The sequence below is a fragment of the Cupressus sempervirens genome, chromosome 7 (assembly GCF_028749045.1).
Source record: "Cupressus sempervirens isolate cs-2001-9-10 chromosome 7, ASM2874904v1, whole genome shotgun sequence".
NCBI lineage: Eukaryota > Viridiplantae > Streptophyta > Pinopsida > Cupressales > Cupressaceae > Cupressus > Cupressus sempervirens.
This window is the reverse complement of record NC_143124.1, coordinates 786378133-786394412: the sequence shown is the minus strand read 5'-3', so window position 1 is coordinate 786394412 and position 16280 is coordinate 786378133. Positions and strand designations below refer to the sequence as shown.

General features: G+C 34.7%; 1 protein-coding gene across 1 annotated transcript in view; it reads right to left on the bottom strand.

Annotated features, from left to right (window-relative positions):
- Nucleotides 1-7150: 7150 nt before the first annotated feature.
- LOC149549701 (uncharacterized) overlaps nucleotides 7151-16280 on the bottom strand; it is a 48864-nt gene continuing 39734 nt past the window's right edge. Inside the window, exon 2 of the mRNA XM_089792989.1 lies at nucleotides 7151-7518. Coding sequence (XP_089649115.1) covers nucleotides 7443-7518 — 76 coding nt within the window. The 3' untranslated portion in view covers nucleotides 7151-7442. The remainder of the gene's footprint in view (nucleotides 7519-16280) is intronic.

Below are 16280 nucleotides of genomic sequence, written 5' to 3'. Positions count from 1 at the left end.
ACTAAATATTAAATAAATGCATTAACCTAAGTAAGCTTAAGTAATAGAATAAATAATTAATTATTATTTATTTATTTACTCTAACTCTTATATGTAATTATAATTCTACTTCTCTAACATTAGCCACACTTGACCCCTCCTCATAATTTAACTCTAACTCGGAAACCTCACCTAACTTAAATATTTATCAAATAAACTTTAGTTGAATCACAACTCTAGCATAACCTTAGTACTAACCCTAAACCTTGTAGTCATAATTGAACTCTATCCCTACCTTAAACTAAGTTGAACCCTAATTAAATCATAACCTAAAATGTAATTGTTTTATTTTTTTTAATTTAACTCTAACCCTTGTAATGAGTTTTTTTTAATCCTCGTCATTTAATTTATCAATCCAAGGCGATGTCCATGGATGTATGCAAATAAGAACTGAGAAAACTTGCTTGACAATCTATTTACATTTGCATGAAAGAAAATTTCTAATCTACTCACACTTGTTGCAATTGAAATTACAATAATCAAAAAGGCTAAATTAAATTACACTTAATGGAAATGAAATGCTTGATTGATTTGAATTTACTCAAAGAAATTGGAAATTACATTGTTGGAATTGAAACTAAAATATATCCTATTTCCTCAGGCCAAAACAAGCCTTTTTAATCCCTCATTTCCTCAAAGTATTTCAAAGCATTTATAGAATACATATTCTATATCTACTAAGCTAAACTACTAACAATGTGGATCCAAGTTCCTATTTTCAAGGGGCTAATTACAAAACTCAAAGAGAAATGTATTTTTTTATCCATGATTATACCACTTCAATTTCAATCAATTCCACTTGTTTACTTATCCTTCATTTTTGTGATTAATGACAAACCCTTAAATTTTTTTTAGCCATTTTTATCCATATCAATTTTTATTTCTCAATTATATTAAGAATCATAGATATTGTCATTTTATGAAGAGTAGGTTTTTAACTAAAAATGTTTTCCTTTATTGCTCCAATTCTAAATGAATCATCTTTAATAATGATCTATAAATTTTATATTGGGAATCACACAAAATAATTGTAGGCCTATTTGTACATTTTCAAGTCTAGATTCCATAACATATTGAATTTCTCAATCTTGTTAAGAAATGAGTGAGATGTAACTATTTTAGTAGGATTCCCTTTTTCACTATTTCTAGGCACTTAACTTTTGGAAATCTTCAAGTTCTCAACGTGAATGATGGAATTTATCATAAATAAATTTGACCAAGTCATTGATCTTGATCATAAATATCAAATTAAAATAATGCTACAACAATCAAATATTTTTCTAATTTGAATTATTTTTGTTGGAGAAAGATAGCACAGTGTATTGCACACCTTCAACTTGCACAAAACAAATATTCTATCCACTGACTTAAAAATAATTGATGTTTCACATGATTATGAATCAATGTTAGAATGTGTTGGTTGTATGAAAGATTCTTCTCTCTCTTCTCACGATATCTTCAAAGTCGAGGTGTCTAGAATTCTCTATTGTTGATGTCAGGAACTCTTTGCAAAAACTGCTTTTAAAATCTTTGTTTTGTCATGAGTTAATTAATTACTCACTTAGCCACATTGTAGTAACTTGCAAACTCATAGAGACATTATATAAGTAATTAGAGTTACATTTATTTATTTAAAAAAATCAAATATTTACTTTATATTCTACCTTAAAACAACTAATGAGCTTTACAATATTCCTCAAATCCACTTTAACATCAATTTATTAAGAAAAAATATATGATTTTACTTGATTAATTGTGAGATCAAATATGGTCCCATTGTCTCCCCCACACTTAAATGTTGTAAGCCCCTTTGCAACTCACATTGAGTCTTTAGATTTATTAAATTCACCTTTCTAGCACCTCTTCAACTAGCTTCTAACAATCTGAGTAGCTCTTGAGTTAGCATTTTTATGAATATCTTTGCTTTAGATAGCTCTGGGAAGTTCCTGATCAACTCAAGATTTCTCTATAAGTCTTAGTATACATTTTTAAGCACTTTTTCTTCTTCTTTATGAATGGATTGAGAATAAGAAAATAGCTTTAATACAAATAAAAATGAAATAATAAAGCAAATACCTAATTTTATCTCTATTTTTCATTTACCCACAACACAATAGATGGAGCTTACTTTTCATGTAATGCATACAAGGAGTTCCTTCATCTTTAGAGAGATGCATATTGATCTTTTACATTGAAAAACAATTGATACTTCTTTCTCATCTTTTTTTCATGTTATCGAAGTTTTGTGCTTGAAGATGTAAACATCTAAATCTTATTACACAATCAGGTAATACTATTTAGTTCTCATCTAAGGCATTCTTGCTTAAGTATTACATGTTTAATTAATGTATATTATCCCCCTAATTAATTAATTCAATTAATTAATTGTAGTCTAATTAATTATCAATATGACAACCCATAGTTTAATTGTTAATTAAATCCCTATCCCTCTATTAGATTAAAATCCACTAAGATCACTTGGGAAAAAATTGTAACCATTTTAAGAAATCATTGGTTACCTCAAACCTTCTATGATTAGAAACTTTTAGATTTTCAAAACTTAAAGCAAGGGACATTACGAGTTTACAATATTGCCATTCGGGTTAACCAATGCCCCAATAACTTTTATGAACTTAATGAACAACATATTTCAAGATTGTCTAGATAAGTTTGTATTGGTCTTTATAGATGACATTTTAATCTATTCTAAGAACGAAGAAGAACATCAAAAGCATTTAGAAATAGTTTTGGAAAGATTAAGAGAACATAAATTGTATAGGAAATTATCTAAGTGCTTTTTATCAAAAGGAAATTTAGTATTTAGGGCACATTATATCAGCTCAGGGCATAGTTGTAGATCCATCAAAAATAAAAGCAATTAAGGAATGGCCTATACTTAGAAATGTATCAAAGGTTAGAAGCTTTATAGGATTAGTAAGATTCTATAGAAAGTTTGTCAAAAATTTCTCAATGATAGCCTATCCAATCACATCGCTTCAGAGGAAGGGGAAGAAATTTATCTGAACAGAAAAATGTCAAACAACCTTCGAGTTTTTTTTTTAAAAACTAACTACAGCACCCATATTAAAAGTACCTGATCCACAAAAAATAATTCATAGTTAAACAGATGCATCCAGAGAAGGATTAGGAGGTGTGTTAATGCAGGATGAACAAGTTATTGCTTATGAATCCATAAAAATTAAAAAATTATGAACAAAATAAAGCACCCCATGATCTTGAATTAGTGGCTATTGTGCATGCCTTGCAAATGTGGAGACATTACTTAATCGAGAAACCTTTTGAACTTAAATCCGATCATCATGGTTTGAAATATATCTTCACCCAACCGAATCTAAATGCTAGGCAAAGGAGGTGGCTAGAATTTTTAGCAAATTACGAGTTCGATATAAGTTATATTAAATGTAAGGAAAACAAAGTGGCAGATGCCCTAAGCCGAAGAAGGCACATCTCTGCAATAACTACTATAAACTTCAGGTTAAAGGATCAAATTTTGCAACACTCAGAATGTGATGAGTTTTATGTAGAAATCAGCCTAGCTCTTATCAGGGACCCACAAGATCCCAAGTATTGAGAGTTTAGCTTAGAAGAGGATGGATTACTAAGATATCACAACATGATCCATGTACCCAGCGACCCTGAACTTCGAAGACTAATTTTAGAAAAATTCCATTCAATCCCATATTTAGGACACCTGGGAGTAACAAAAATGCTATCTGATATAAAACCCCTATATTTTTGGAAAGCAATGAAAAGGGAAATAACAAAATTTTTTGCTAGTTGTTTGGAATGCCAGAGAGTAAAAGCAGAAAATCGGTACCCAACAGGCCTAACCCTAATGAGGTACCTGAGTGCAAACGACAAGTAATATCCATAGATTTCGTACAAGGATTACCCATGACACGAAATTGACACAATACCATTTTGGTCATAGTTGATAGATTGACAAAGGTTGCTCATTTCATACCAGGAAATTTAACTGATGGACTACCACAAATTGCCCATAAATTCATAAAAGAAATCTTCAGATTACATGGAATTCCAGAGAAAATTATTTCAGATAGGGATACTAGGATAACTTCCAAATTTTCGCAAACATTATTTTCAACCTTGGGTACTAAATTAAACATTAGTTCAACTTATCATCCTAAGATAGATGGTTAAACAGAACAAGTGAATCAAATATTAGAAGATCTCTTGAAAGTATATTGTATAGACCAACAGTACCAATGGCAAACATACCAACCCTTGGTAGAATTTGCTTATAACAACTCCTATCAATCCACCATTAAAATGGCTCCCTTTGAGGCCTTGTATGGTTGTAACTGTAGAACTCTAGTAAGTTGGAATCAGTTGGAAGATAGAATCATTGTTGGACTTGAAATGCTTCAAGAAATGGAAGAGCGAGTAATCCAAATTCATCGAAGGTTAAAGGAAGCTAACGACGGACAGAAAAGTTATGTTGATGCCAAAAGAACACCTAGAGAATTTTCAGTAGGAGCGAAGGTATTATTAAGAGTTAAACCTCAGAAGAGTACCATCAAGTTTGGTAAGAATGCTAAATTAGCCAGGAGATATGTGGGGCCCTTTCAAATACTAAAAGTTGTAAACCTAGTAGCTTACATAATTGCTTTACCACCAGGGCTTGCCAGGATGCATGACGTATTCCATGTGTCATATCTTAAAAAGTACATTATCCACCATGATCATATGATTGATTGGAAATTATTGTAGGTGCGAGAACTAGGGGTGGTAGAGGTAAAACCACTCAGAATACTTGAGGTGCATAAGTTCCACTTACGAAATCAGGAGGTGACTCAGTGCACGGTCAAGTGGGACCAATATGCTGAGGATAATGCCACTTGGGAGGATTATCATGAAATTTTCCAAAAATACCCCCATCTTTTCTCCGAAACTGGAAATTGAATATTTCTTTTCTTCCTGTATAAACTGAATAAGTATTGCTTAAGTTTTGTTAGTATGTTCATCGAGGACGATGAAAAATCAAAGGGGGAGAGTATGTCACATCCCAAATTTTGCCCTACTTTTTAATTTGTTCATAACTATTTGTTTAATGAATTATTTATTTTCCTGATCATGTGAAATGAATTAGTTATTTATAAACGTTGTATCAACTATTAACAGATTATTTCTCTTCTTGATCATGTGAAATGAGTTAGTTATCTATATACGTTGTACCAACTATTAACGAATTATTTCTTTTCATGATCATGTGAAATGAGTTAGTTATTATAGATGTTGATGAAATAACCAGTAACTTATAACTATTATTAGATAATTAGCAGTTGTTTGATTTGAATTAACGATCAATACATTTTTGAATTAATGTTTTGGCGAGAATGTTTTGCTTGGGTGGTTACAGGAGAAGACTGAAGAGAGGTGAAGCATTGTGAAACTGGATCATCAGAATGGGATATGGTCATTTGGTTCAGTCATCAGGATTGGCAAGTACGACCTAAGACTCTCTTGGAAAGGATACGAAGACTTGTCCACAGGTTACATTATGGGACCACATGAGCTATTAGGAAAATAATATAATAAAAACATAAAATAATCTAAATTAAAATATAATTCATACCTTTAGAGATTTAATATTAAATCTTCTTATTTTATCATTATAATAAACACTTAAATACAAACACATAAATATAAAAATGAAATAGCACCAATAAACTATTATAATATAATATAATGATGTCACCTCATCAATATATTTACGTTAACGTATATAAGAGCATATAATAATAAAATAAAGTTTAAACTCTTCAATTCCTCCTTATTTCTTTTCCCTTAAGTTCTTTTCAAAATCGAATTCATGTTGTATTCGAATAGTCATCTTGGAAACTGATAGAAGCCTAGGAGTCTCGGCTAAGTCTTTAAGAAGCCATGATCGAATTAAATGGAGCATACCTCCTTCTATCTTCTATTCTCTCCTATCTCCATACTGTTGCGCTTTCATATTGAATTCACAGTTGAATACCCTTCCTCATTCACACCCTGAATCCCTATTTTCTTCTTAATATTGCCGACGACTGAAGTCTGGAATTAGTCTCAAATTAGTGGGTGGACAAGAGACCTGACTAGAGCAAGGGAGATACAATCCAATCACAAGACCGATCTCGAGGTAGGGAGGGTTGTTCTAATAAGTTAAGATGTGTGAGGATAAATACGGTTCGAAGTTGGGAGGTTAAGTCTATGTCAATACTTCTCCTCTCACCAATGTCGAGGCTTGAACAACAAGATAAAAGGATTCTTCCGTTATTTATGTACGTTTCTTTTGCACTGTTACATTCAATCCTTTGAAGAATAATCGATAGATTAGTTTTCTAATAGCATAATTTGAATGAATATATTAGTTGATATAGAAGTTAGTTGTTACTTTGTTTTCAGCTGAATATGTTATCAATTAGAAAAGGTTAAAATGTTAGCAATGTATTTATTTATTTATTTATTTATTTATTTATTTATTTATTTATTTTGATCTCGTTATATCAGCTGAGCATGAAATACAGTTAAAAAAGAAACAGTTACTTTCACTGTAGTTAGTTAATGGAAGTCATTGTCATATGAAATGGAATCAGTTACTTATTAAATCAGATTATTAGGTGATTTAAATTGGTTATGAAAATTAGTTTGTTACAACAAGGACATTTATGTTCACCAAGAGAACATGAAACCGAAGGACCTAAATGAGATACATGAAAAAGTAATCTTGCATTTTAGAATAAGTAAACTCACAGAATTTCCTACTTAATTTTGAAATAACAGAAGTTTACATCCCCATTATAAATTGTTCAAAAACAAAAATTGATGCAAACTCATCCTTACTTAGAGGGGAATGCTGAAGATTGATGTATATAAGATCTCAATCTTAATAATCACAATATACAGAACCACATCCACACCATTTCACATGCTTATTTTCATTGTATTGACTCGTAGAACATCAGCAGGAACAAGGACATTTATGTTCACCAAGAGAACGTGAAACTAAAGGACCTGACTGAGATACTTGAAAATGGAAGTTATCTTGCATTTTACAATAAGTAGACTCGTAAAATTCACTACTTAATTTTGAAATAACAGAAGTTTTCATTTTCATTGTATTGACTCGTAGAACATCAGCAGGAACAAGGACATTTATGCTCACCAAGAGAACGTGAAACTAAAGGACCTGACTGAGATACTTGAAAATGGAAGTTATCTTGCATTTTAGAATAAGTAAACTCGTAAAATTCACTACTTAATTTTGAAATAACAGAAGTTTTCATCTCCATTATAAATTATTCAAATACAAAAATTGAGGCCAACTCATCCTTACTTAGAGGGGGATGCTGAAGATTGATGTATTTACGATCTCAATCTTAAAGGTCACAATATATAGAACCACATCCACACCGTTTCACGTGATTATTTCCATTGTATTGACTATCAGAGTATCTGCAATCATGGTATTCAAATCATTACAAAGCTGTTTAAAAAACCATTACAAATATGTATATCCTCCTTGTAAAGATGAAGCATATCAAAATAACACTTGAAAACAGAAATTGACAACATGTGATAATACTTCACAAGTGAATATGACTGGATCAGGGAAAAGAAAAATAATGTGATTGGTCAGCTAATAAAGACCTATCACGATATGATTCACAATAAACATGAATGAACCTATCAAAAAACAATAACATGAATGAAAGATCACTTCTGACTATTTTAAAATTTGAAAGGTCAACAACCAATATATAAATTATATCCTTAATGGCATGACTAATAACACGTTAGTATTTATAAGCAATCCTGCCGAAATGATTTCAAGTAAAATTTTAAAAGCTGGGACCATTTTAAATAATATGGTAGTTAGAAAATTTGGTGAATCAACAATCACATCCTATTTTTCCTACCGAGTTTTAATGAAGTAAACTTGTGGGTGTCTATCACAAGCTTTTGGCAAGACTAGCAAATTTTGTGCCAAGTACTCACAAGGTACTTAAGGAGTCTGACCCTGCCATTTGCACCTATGCATGATAAACATCAATAACACTCCAAAAACATGGGTTTGCAGCTTTAAAAGTCCTGTACACTCATGTTGCACATGCATCTGCATTACAGCAATCTAGAGAAAATTGCATGGATGTTTAGGAGACTCAAAGAATGATTTTCTGGAGTCTGTATTTCAGATTTGCAAGGTAGTTGGTCTTTTTCTTCTTTATATTGATAATTTTTTTACATATTCGATCTTTTATAGCATGCAAAATTTACAAATTTTATTGCTTTGAATTGAATTCAAGTGATTATTTTCCTGCATTTACGATTACACAAATTTGCGTAAAAATTTTATTTTTTATTTTATTGAATATGAGGTTCACAGAGGCATTGGGGCATCCCTTCGATGTCTAGTGGACCGCCAAGTGTCTTTTGAACGTCTTGTGGATACCTAAGCATCTCCATGACACAAAGATGGAAAAGATACTTGCAAGAAGACGAAAAAAATGACATAAATGCCTAAACCCAAACCCTAATGCCTTATGAGCCCCACCCAAATACTAAACACACTAAAAACTTACATATAGGACCTTAAGCCTCATTTAAACTCTAAATTTCTAACAGCAGGTTGTGAGGGGAAGAGAAAAAATAAGGATTCAGGAAGAGTAAGAGGAGCAGTGATGCCAATCCACATGTTGGTTCAAAGGATTCAAAGCATTAGTCAAGCCTCATGGTAAGCAGCAGTGATGCCAATCCACATGTTGGTTCAAAGCATTATTCAACCCCCAAGGTAAGCTCCTAGTTCTTCCATGAATATTTTTTCATTTTAGTTTTTTTAATAAATATGTAAATACCTTGCTCAATAATAAATATGTTCTTGAATTTTTAGTATTTACCGTAAATTCTCTCTGTATTTGCTGATAAGTAATCTCAGATATTCGGGCTCGACAAGTATGCTATTTGTGACTTATCTTCCATATGTTGCAATTGACATTCATTGATAACAGAGAAAGGGCAGAAGATTTCAAAACACTGGCAAATAACTTATGATCCATATTTCTGTATTGCATAATCTGAAACTGATAATGTTATTACATATTGCATCACCACAGTTCCATTGTATTCAGATACAGGAAGAGTATACTGATAGCAAAAATAAACAAATTGCACCCTCATGTCCTCACACCATAATACTGACTAGAAGAAGGAATTAATGAATGGAAAAGATGACTTATTGTTCTTCCCACACAGTGCCAATGAATCATAATGGGCTGACTCTAAGATAGAATGCCTTCAGTAATAGTGACTGATAATAAATATTAATGTTTTAATTAAAATATATATAAAAATAAAGTAATCTAACAATAAATAAAAATAATAGTGAATGGACATACAAAATAATAAATATTAATATACTATGGATCAAAAAATATATGTTGATATAGTAAATAATTTTTTTAATATTCTAATTTCTAACCAAACTCGAATGCTTTAATATTGTTCAATGTTAAATAAATAAATACACCATAAATTTAAATAAATTGAAACCTAGTATAATAAATATCTACCGCCGCTGCATCTGCTCGAACAGAAGAATACAACATAAAGAAGCAGATGGTAGGTTTGTCTCTCCGGTTTCGCTATCAAGAAGGATGGATCTGCGGATAAAGCCACTACTATTAGCAGCCAGGGGCAGATGGCACAAGTCTCAATTTCCTTTCAAGAAGATATCAGCATCACTAGATTTGACCACACTGATGACGAATAGGGCATAAACGAAGGGGGGTGATCTTTTGGCGTCTGCCGTAGCTGGGTCTACTCGAACGGAATCAACAAAAACTGCCCGCTTTGGAACTACTCCTGCCTTCGCAGAAAGCAACAACTGTTTTATTGGCCATACAAATTTAAGCCGAATTTTAATGAACTTTTTTCATTTTTTATGAATTCACCGAAATTCAACCACGAAGCCGGAAATTCGGCAAACTCTGTGACTTAGGTTCCAGCTGATCTCACTTCCAAATATATCCACAAAATATTTATTCTTGTTGACACCAAAGTCACATTACCCGTCTAGCAAAAATGATAGAATTACCAAGCTGCCAAAAAGTGTCTGCCAATAGCAATAATAAGACATATTCAAGTTAAGCGATAAACTTGGCATCTTTTCCTTCTTCACAAATATTTATCAATGAATGAGCCTGATGTCAGATGCAGTGGCAATAGAGCATGAGCTCGATATCAATTATAATATTTCATTCAACCTTAACGTCTTCAAATAATTCCTAGCATATGTTATGTATCTCAAAGATAATCAATATGAATTCCAAGTTGTTCAATTGAACTTCACTCACAAAACTCTTTTAGACTTAATCTTATTCATCAAATGCAACTCGTAACAAGCTTCCAAACAATGGTATTTATTTTACTCTAAGTTGCTGATTTGGGTCTGAGGACGCATTCAGATTCGGGTTTGTGGGTTCAAGCAAAAAAAAATTCCCGTTTGGATTCATAGGTGGGTTTGTGTATATATATATATATATATATACAAGAAAAAATATATATATGCATTATATATACAAAAAAATCAGAGAAACTCGTGGATCCTCCTGGGTTCATCATGGGTCCTCCTGTATTTGCCATGGTCCTCCTCAATTCGACATGGGTCCGTCTGGATTCGTTGTGGGTCCAAGCAGGGTCCTTCATTTGGACTATGGGTCCGCTCGAGTTCATGTTCGCAAGCGACCCCATAGTCCAAATGAAGAGCCCTACCTAGACTCGGGTGCGAACCCAGACCCGGATCTAAGCAATAGGGTCCAAACCCGGTAACCTAGGTTTTACTTAGTCAATAGCTTGTCCAAATGAAGGACCCTGCCCAGACTCACAGCGAACTCAGGCGTGAACCCGAACCCACAGTCCAAATGAAGGACCCTGCCTAGACTCGGGCACAAACTCGGACCCGGATCTAGGCAGTAGGGTCCGAACCCGATAACTTAGATTTTACTTAGTCAATAGCTTGTCTAGCGCGCACTTGGGCGAACCCACAGTCCAAATGAAGGACCCTGCCCGAACTCGCAACGAACCTAGGCGTGAACCCAGCACCTTAGATTTTACTTAGTCAATAGCTTGTTCTCCATTAAGAAACCGTTCGTTCCTAAATCAGATCTTAGAAATTGTTTTTCATTTGAAGAACACTGCACAAATTTCAGTACTAAATATTATACTCCAATGCAAAATCTATGTGACTCTGCCAAACACGAGCTAGGATGGAATCTTTCACAATGGATACTGATCTTCCCAAGAGGTTTTCATCTTCCACAAAGGTTGAGTTGGATCAAATCCACAAGGGTTTCAATCAGAGATTAAGAATAAACTTCAACATGTCTCAAATGAATCTCTCACTGCTCTTTTATAGCCCACAAGAGAAACTTTTCAAATCCTCCTTTTTGAATTTCTGTCTTCTTTTCATTTATTTTCCTATTTCCATCTTTAATTTCTATTTCAGCTTGGGAAAATAAAGTGGCATTTTTATAATTTTCCATTGACATAAAAGGGGTCTCACTTTAAACTTAGAAATTAATTACTTTATGACCTTAATAATGAAAATTAGTCGTTAGGGTTTGTGGCTAGGGATTGTAGAGGTAACATACTGAAGACAAGGGCAAAGAGTATCAAGGAGAGGACTAATAATGTAGCTTGGAACAAAGATGAATACAGGTAGCAAGAGATTGCAGCTTGAGAGGATTTGAAGGTGGTTCTACAGACACAAGAAACTGAGGAAAATTGGGCCATGGTAGCAGTGACTAACTAGTTATTAGGGCCCGTTTGGTTACTGTTAACCATTTTTGCCGCCCCCGCCCCGTTTGTTCCACTAATTAACCAATCTCATAGAACCCAGGGTGACAACCATGTTTACGTCCATTTATTGCCATGCAAACCTAATAGGGATATGAAAAAACTTTGACTTTTCCTTTATATCCCTAAGTCTTTTATCCTTCGCATCGAATGAATCTTTCAAGTTGCGATCGTGTGAAGGCCTTTTTTCGCTTTGTCACTGCAATTTATGTCTTAACCATCAAATGGGTCACGAAGGTGCGATGACAATCAAGATTGCAGTTAGCGCAACTTCGTTGCTACCTGGGCTAACATTCAAATGCAAGTTGTGAAGGAGGAAAGTGTTATGGTCACAAAGCATTTATGCATTATGGGATCTCAAGTTGCAAGGTTGTGATTCAAGGAAACAATCAGGTTAAATGGATGTTCACATCTTCGCATGCAATTAAGACTAACCCATGGTCAAGGCTACGAGGGTGTGAGATGGCTTGTTCGTGACGTCACAAGGATAAGTGTTGAACCCCATTTTCTGGTTGCGAGGAAGCGACAAATGGACATGTGTCTTGGTGGGCCTGGTTCATGAGAAGTTATTTCATCGCATTGTCGCAAGGGCAGTTAATGTAACTAGTTTTGAAGGAGTTCATCAAATGAAAGCTGATCAATTAAATCGATACAACTCCATCGAAAAGATTCAGTATTTTAAGTTGCGATGGTGCGACAATGAAGAGTTGCAAACAAATCAAGGGGTTTTGCATCTTCGCATGCAGTTAAAGCTTAACCTGTGTTAAGGTGGCAATGATGCAAAATGCCTTGTTCGCTCGTTCGCAAGGTTAAAGGTATGGTTAAGTTCCAAGGTTGCGACGAGGTGATCAACAGTTGAGGTTGGTCTTTGCAACTTCGTAGGTAGCAAAGCAGTTAAGTGTTCTCAAGTTGCTAAGCCGCAAAAAGTGTCATGCAGTCAAGCAAAGTGTTTTTGCACCGTCATACATGAGTCAAGGCAAACCTTGGTTAAGGTTGTGAAATAGCGAAATACCTTGCACACACCTTCGAAGGGTTAACATCGAAGTTAATGGGATAAGGTGGCGATGATGTGATGACAATTAAAATAGTTGGCTTCGCATGGTCGCAGCGATCATGGTTAAGGATGTGGACTTCGCATGGTTGCAGGTATCAAAGATGCAGTCAGGGTTCCAATTGCGACAGTGCAAAAATTAATGCTGACGTTTAAGCTCATGACAGTCGCAGTGTCGCATGCATTTTATGTCACACTCAGTTTCAGGTTGCAAAGAGGTGACAGTGAAAAAAAAAGGTGGCACAACATCGCATGTACCAAGCAGGCTTTGTATTGGGCGGTTCCGAGGAGCGACATGGTTAAGAATGAAGATATCGCATCATCATGCAGTTAGATGGGTTGTTAGGCCCTAATTGCGTGTGAGAGGCCTATTTCATGTTGTTCGCAGGGTCACATAGGTCAAGAGGATATCAACAAGCGGGTTGCAATTTCAGAGGTTCAAGCAGTTAATCAGAGAAAACAAGTCATGAAGCCGCAAACAAAGTAGGCACAAGTCGATATGATAGAAAGAACACAAGATGATGTGGCAGAATACTTAAGAGGCATAGGGCCACGTGATGAGGATAGATGGTTGACTCCATTTGACCTGATGACATTAACGACTTGGCGTATCGAGAACACTATCAAAGACAGCTCTTTAATGGCAAATCGATCCTTTGATCATCTACAACCACTCTTTGGTGTTCTCCATACTTGATGATGCAGTTTGCTTCCTTCTGCCACCTTGGGTAATCCATCTACCCTACCATGCATTTATGGCTGCCATTTTTGCCCCCGCAAAGCCAAATTTGCATGTAAAAGATTAGATTTCCTATATGGGGACATGCATCTAATCATGATCTTCTTTGATTAGCAATTATTGCTCTTCTGCAACTTTAAGCTCAGTGGTTGAGTTTGAACTCAATGTAAACATCAGAGTTATCCATGAACTCTATAAAAGGTAGTTGTAAATATGTTTTGAGGGTTCTCCTCTATTTTGTTATGTCTACTTGCAGTGGCCTTATGCTCTGCAACCGTATTCCTTGCTTTCCATTAATGAAATAGCTCTCTTCTTTACCTCTTCTTGCCATTCACAGTTCGTGCATATATTTTGCCTTGTTTTGAAAGTTTCCTTCTAGTTTCTAAGGTCTATATGTTGTGTCTAAACTATCAATGATTGTTGTATGGTGAAGATGTCTTTCCATTCAGCACTTGATCAGTTATAAACCTGCATGTGATTTTTTTAGAGTAGAATAGAGTTAGAATTTGTGTATCTGGGCTTTTAATTGATGTTTTGTCCAGTTGTGGGCAGAGTTGTAACCGTTTCAATTAGGTGCATCCCCCCCCCCTTTAGATTAGATTAGGTAGTTTGATTTCCTGCGTCTCCTTCTCCCTTTTCCTTCAAAGAGTAGTCAGATGCATCCAGATTGTAAGTCGGCCTTCTCCGGAGATTTGACCTCAAAGCGCAAGTCCCACACTTGGAGGTCGTTTCCATGTTACACAAGGTCACTTGAGGGTCATACCTCAAGCAAGGGTGGAGACTTTTGTGTCAACAGTTACCAGAATTGGAAAGGAATTAGCATTTGTAATTCTGAAAACTTTCTAATCCAGTGTTTGGGTGCGCAAAATCGGAATTGAAATTTGGAAAAATTAGAATTTGATGTCCTCGTTTATCCCCCCAAAAACAAAATTTCATCTTCCATCAAAATAAGTGGAATTGATCAAATTCCCATTCTAATTCTAATTTGACAAAAACAATCATTGGAGAATAAGTTGAAATATACATTTTTTCAGGTCCAATTGAAAGTGTTAGTTACATGTTACCAGCGCTGAAGCATTCAATTCAAACCCCCAGTTTCCTCATTCTTACCACCTTGAGCACAGGTACATATATATAGTTTCACAGAAAGCAATGCAGACGATTTCTTTGCACTGCCGCAATGAATGAGCCAGATGAAGAAAGAAGTGGGGCGCGAGAAAAAATTCCATCATCTCCGGACACAAGCAGTGATGTCAAAGAAGCCAGCATGGCATCTGCCGTTTGAGTGGGTGGATTTTTCCAGCGATTTAAAATGAAGAAATTGGGCGCAGCAAAGGTAATGTCTGTGTGAGATGGATGCCTGTGTATTTGGATCAGAAAAAGGGGAATAAAGAGATGCTAAATCTGGACTTACCCTCAAAACTGTATTGAAATTTGTTAGTATTATAGTGGGTATGATCCTAATTTGCAGCATCAATCGGATTTTCTACTGTTGTATTTTTATGATATTCTTTACTGTAAGAGTTGATTTGGTTCTGATGGTGTTCTGTTGTATGGGGATGATCCTGCTCAGAATTTCTTGCCGGAATATTTGTGCATCCGATTTAGGAACAAGGCCAGTATGCTAGCACCATTTCTTGCAATATTAATCTGGTTTATTTTTCATATTTTCATTTCAATGTGCTCGGTGTCTCATTATACAACAGTATGGCATTGTGTAATGACAATTGGTTATTCCCCTACCTCTTTGACTGCTGTGTTTGATTGAGGTTAATTTAATACACCAGTAAGCTCCAAGACTTGCAAGAACAACTATGGATGTCCCCAGATGTGTTCATTGTGCTATTTCATTCAGTTAAAAAATTAAAAAATGCTTATTCTGGTTAGTATTCCAATTCCAGAAGTGTGCAATCGAATGGAGGAAATGTCTATTCTCATTATGAATTCTTGGTGAGCCAAGCGAATCTGGAATAACAAATCCAAAATATCAAATTCCGGCAAACAAATGGGCCCTTAAGGGTGCCGAGAAGACAACGGAAGAAAAAGGCAAGACGAGCTAGGCACGCGATGGACACAAGGGGATAGAATAGACGGTTTTGGTGAGTGGGTGGGAGTTTCTATTTCTTTTTGGTCAATTTCACACGGAGGATTTTAAAATTTTGAGATGTGCCTCAAATTTGGTGGTATCAAATTGGATGCTCAAACTGTGACATCTCAGTCAAAGGGGATTAGCGATTCCATTGGGTGTTGGAATGTGAATTGTGGGCATGGTTTGTATTTATGGGGTGGAAGTCACCATTTTGGGTGTGTTTTTCTCGTGGATGGATGCACTGTTGTTGTAATTCATTATTGTAAAGATGTACATTGTAATCACTTTTAAATGATTAATTAAATATAAACTATTACCAACCAAAAAAATATTATTTTCAACTTTTTGATGTTCAAACTTTTCATTTTATCAAATTAGGATTAAAGCTTTTGAGTATCCTCTCTTTCTATGCTTCGTGCAACCAAAAGAAAAAAGAAAACTGAAATCCTTGTTCAACAAAGGTTAAGAACTTTAGAACGAAGATT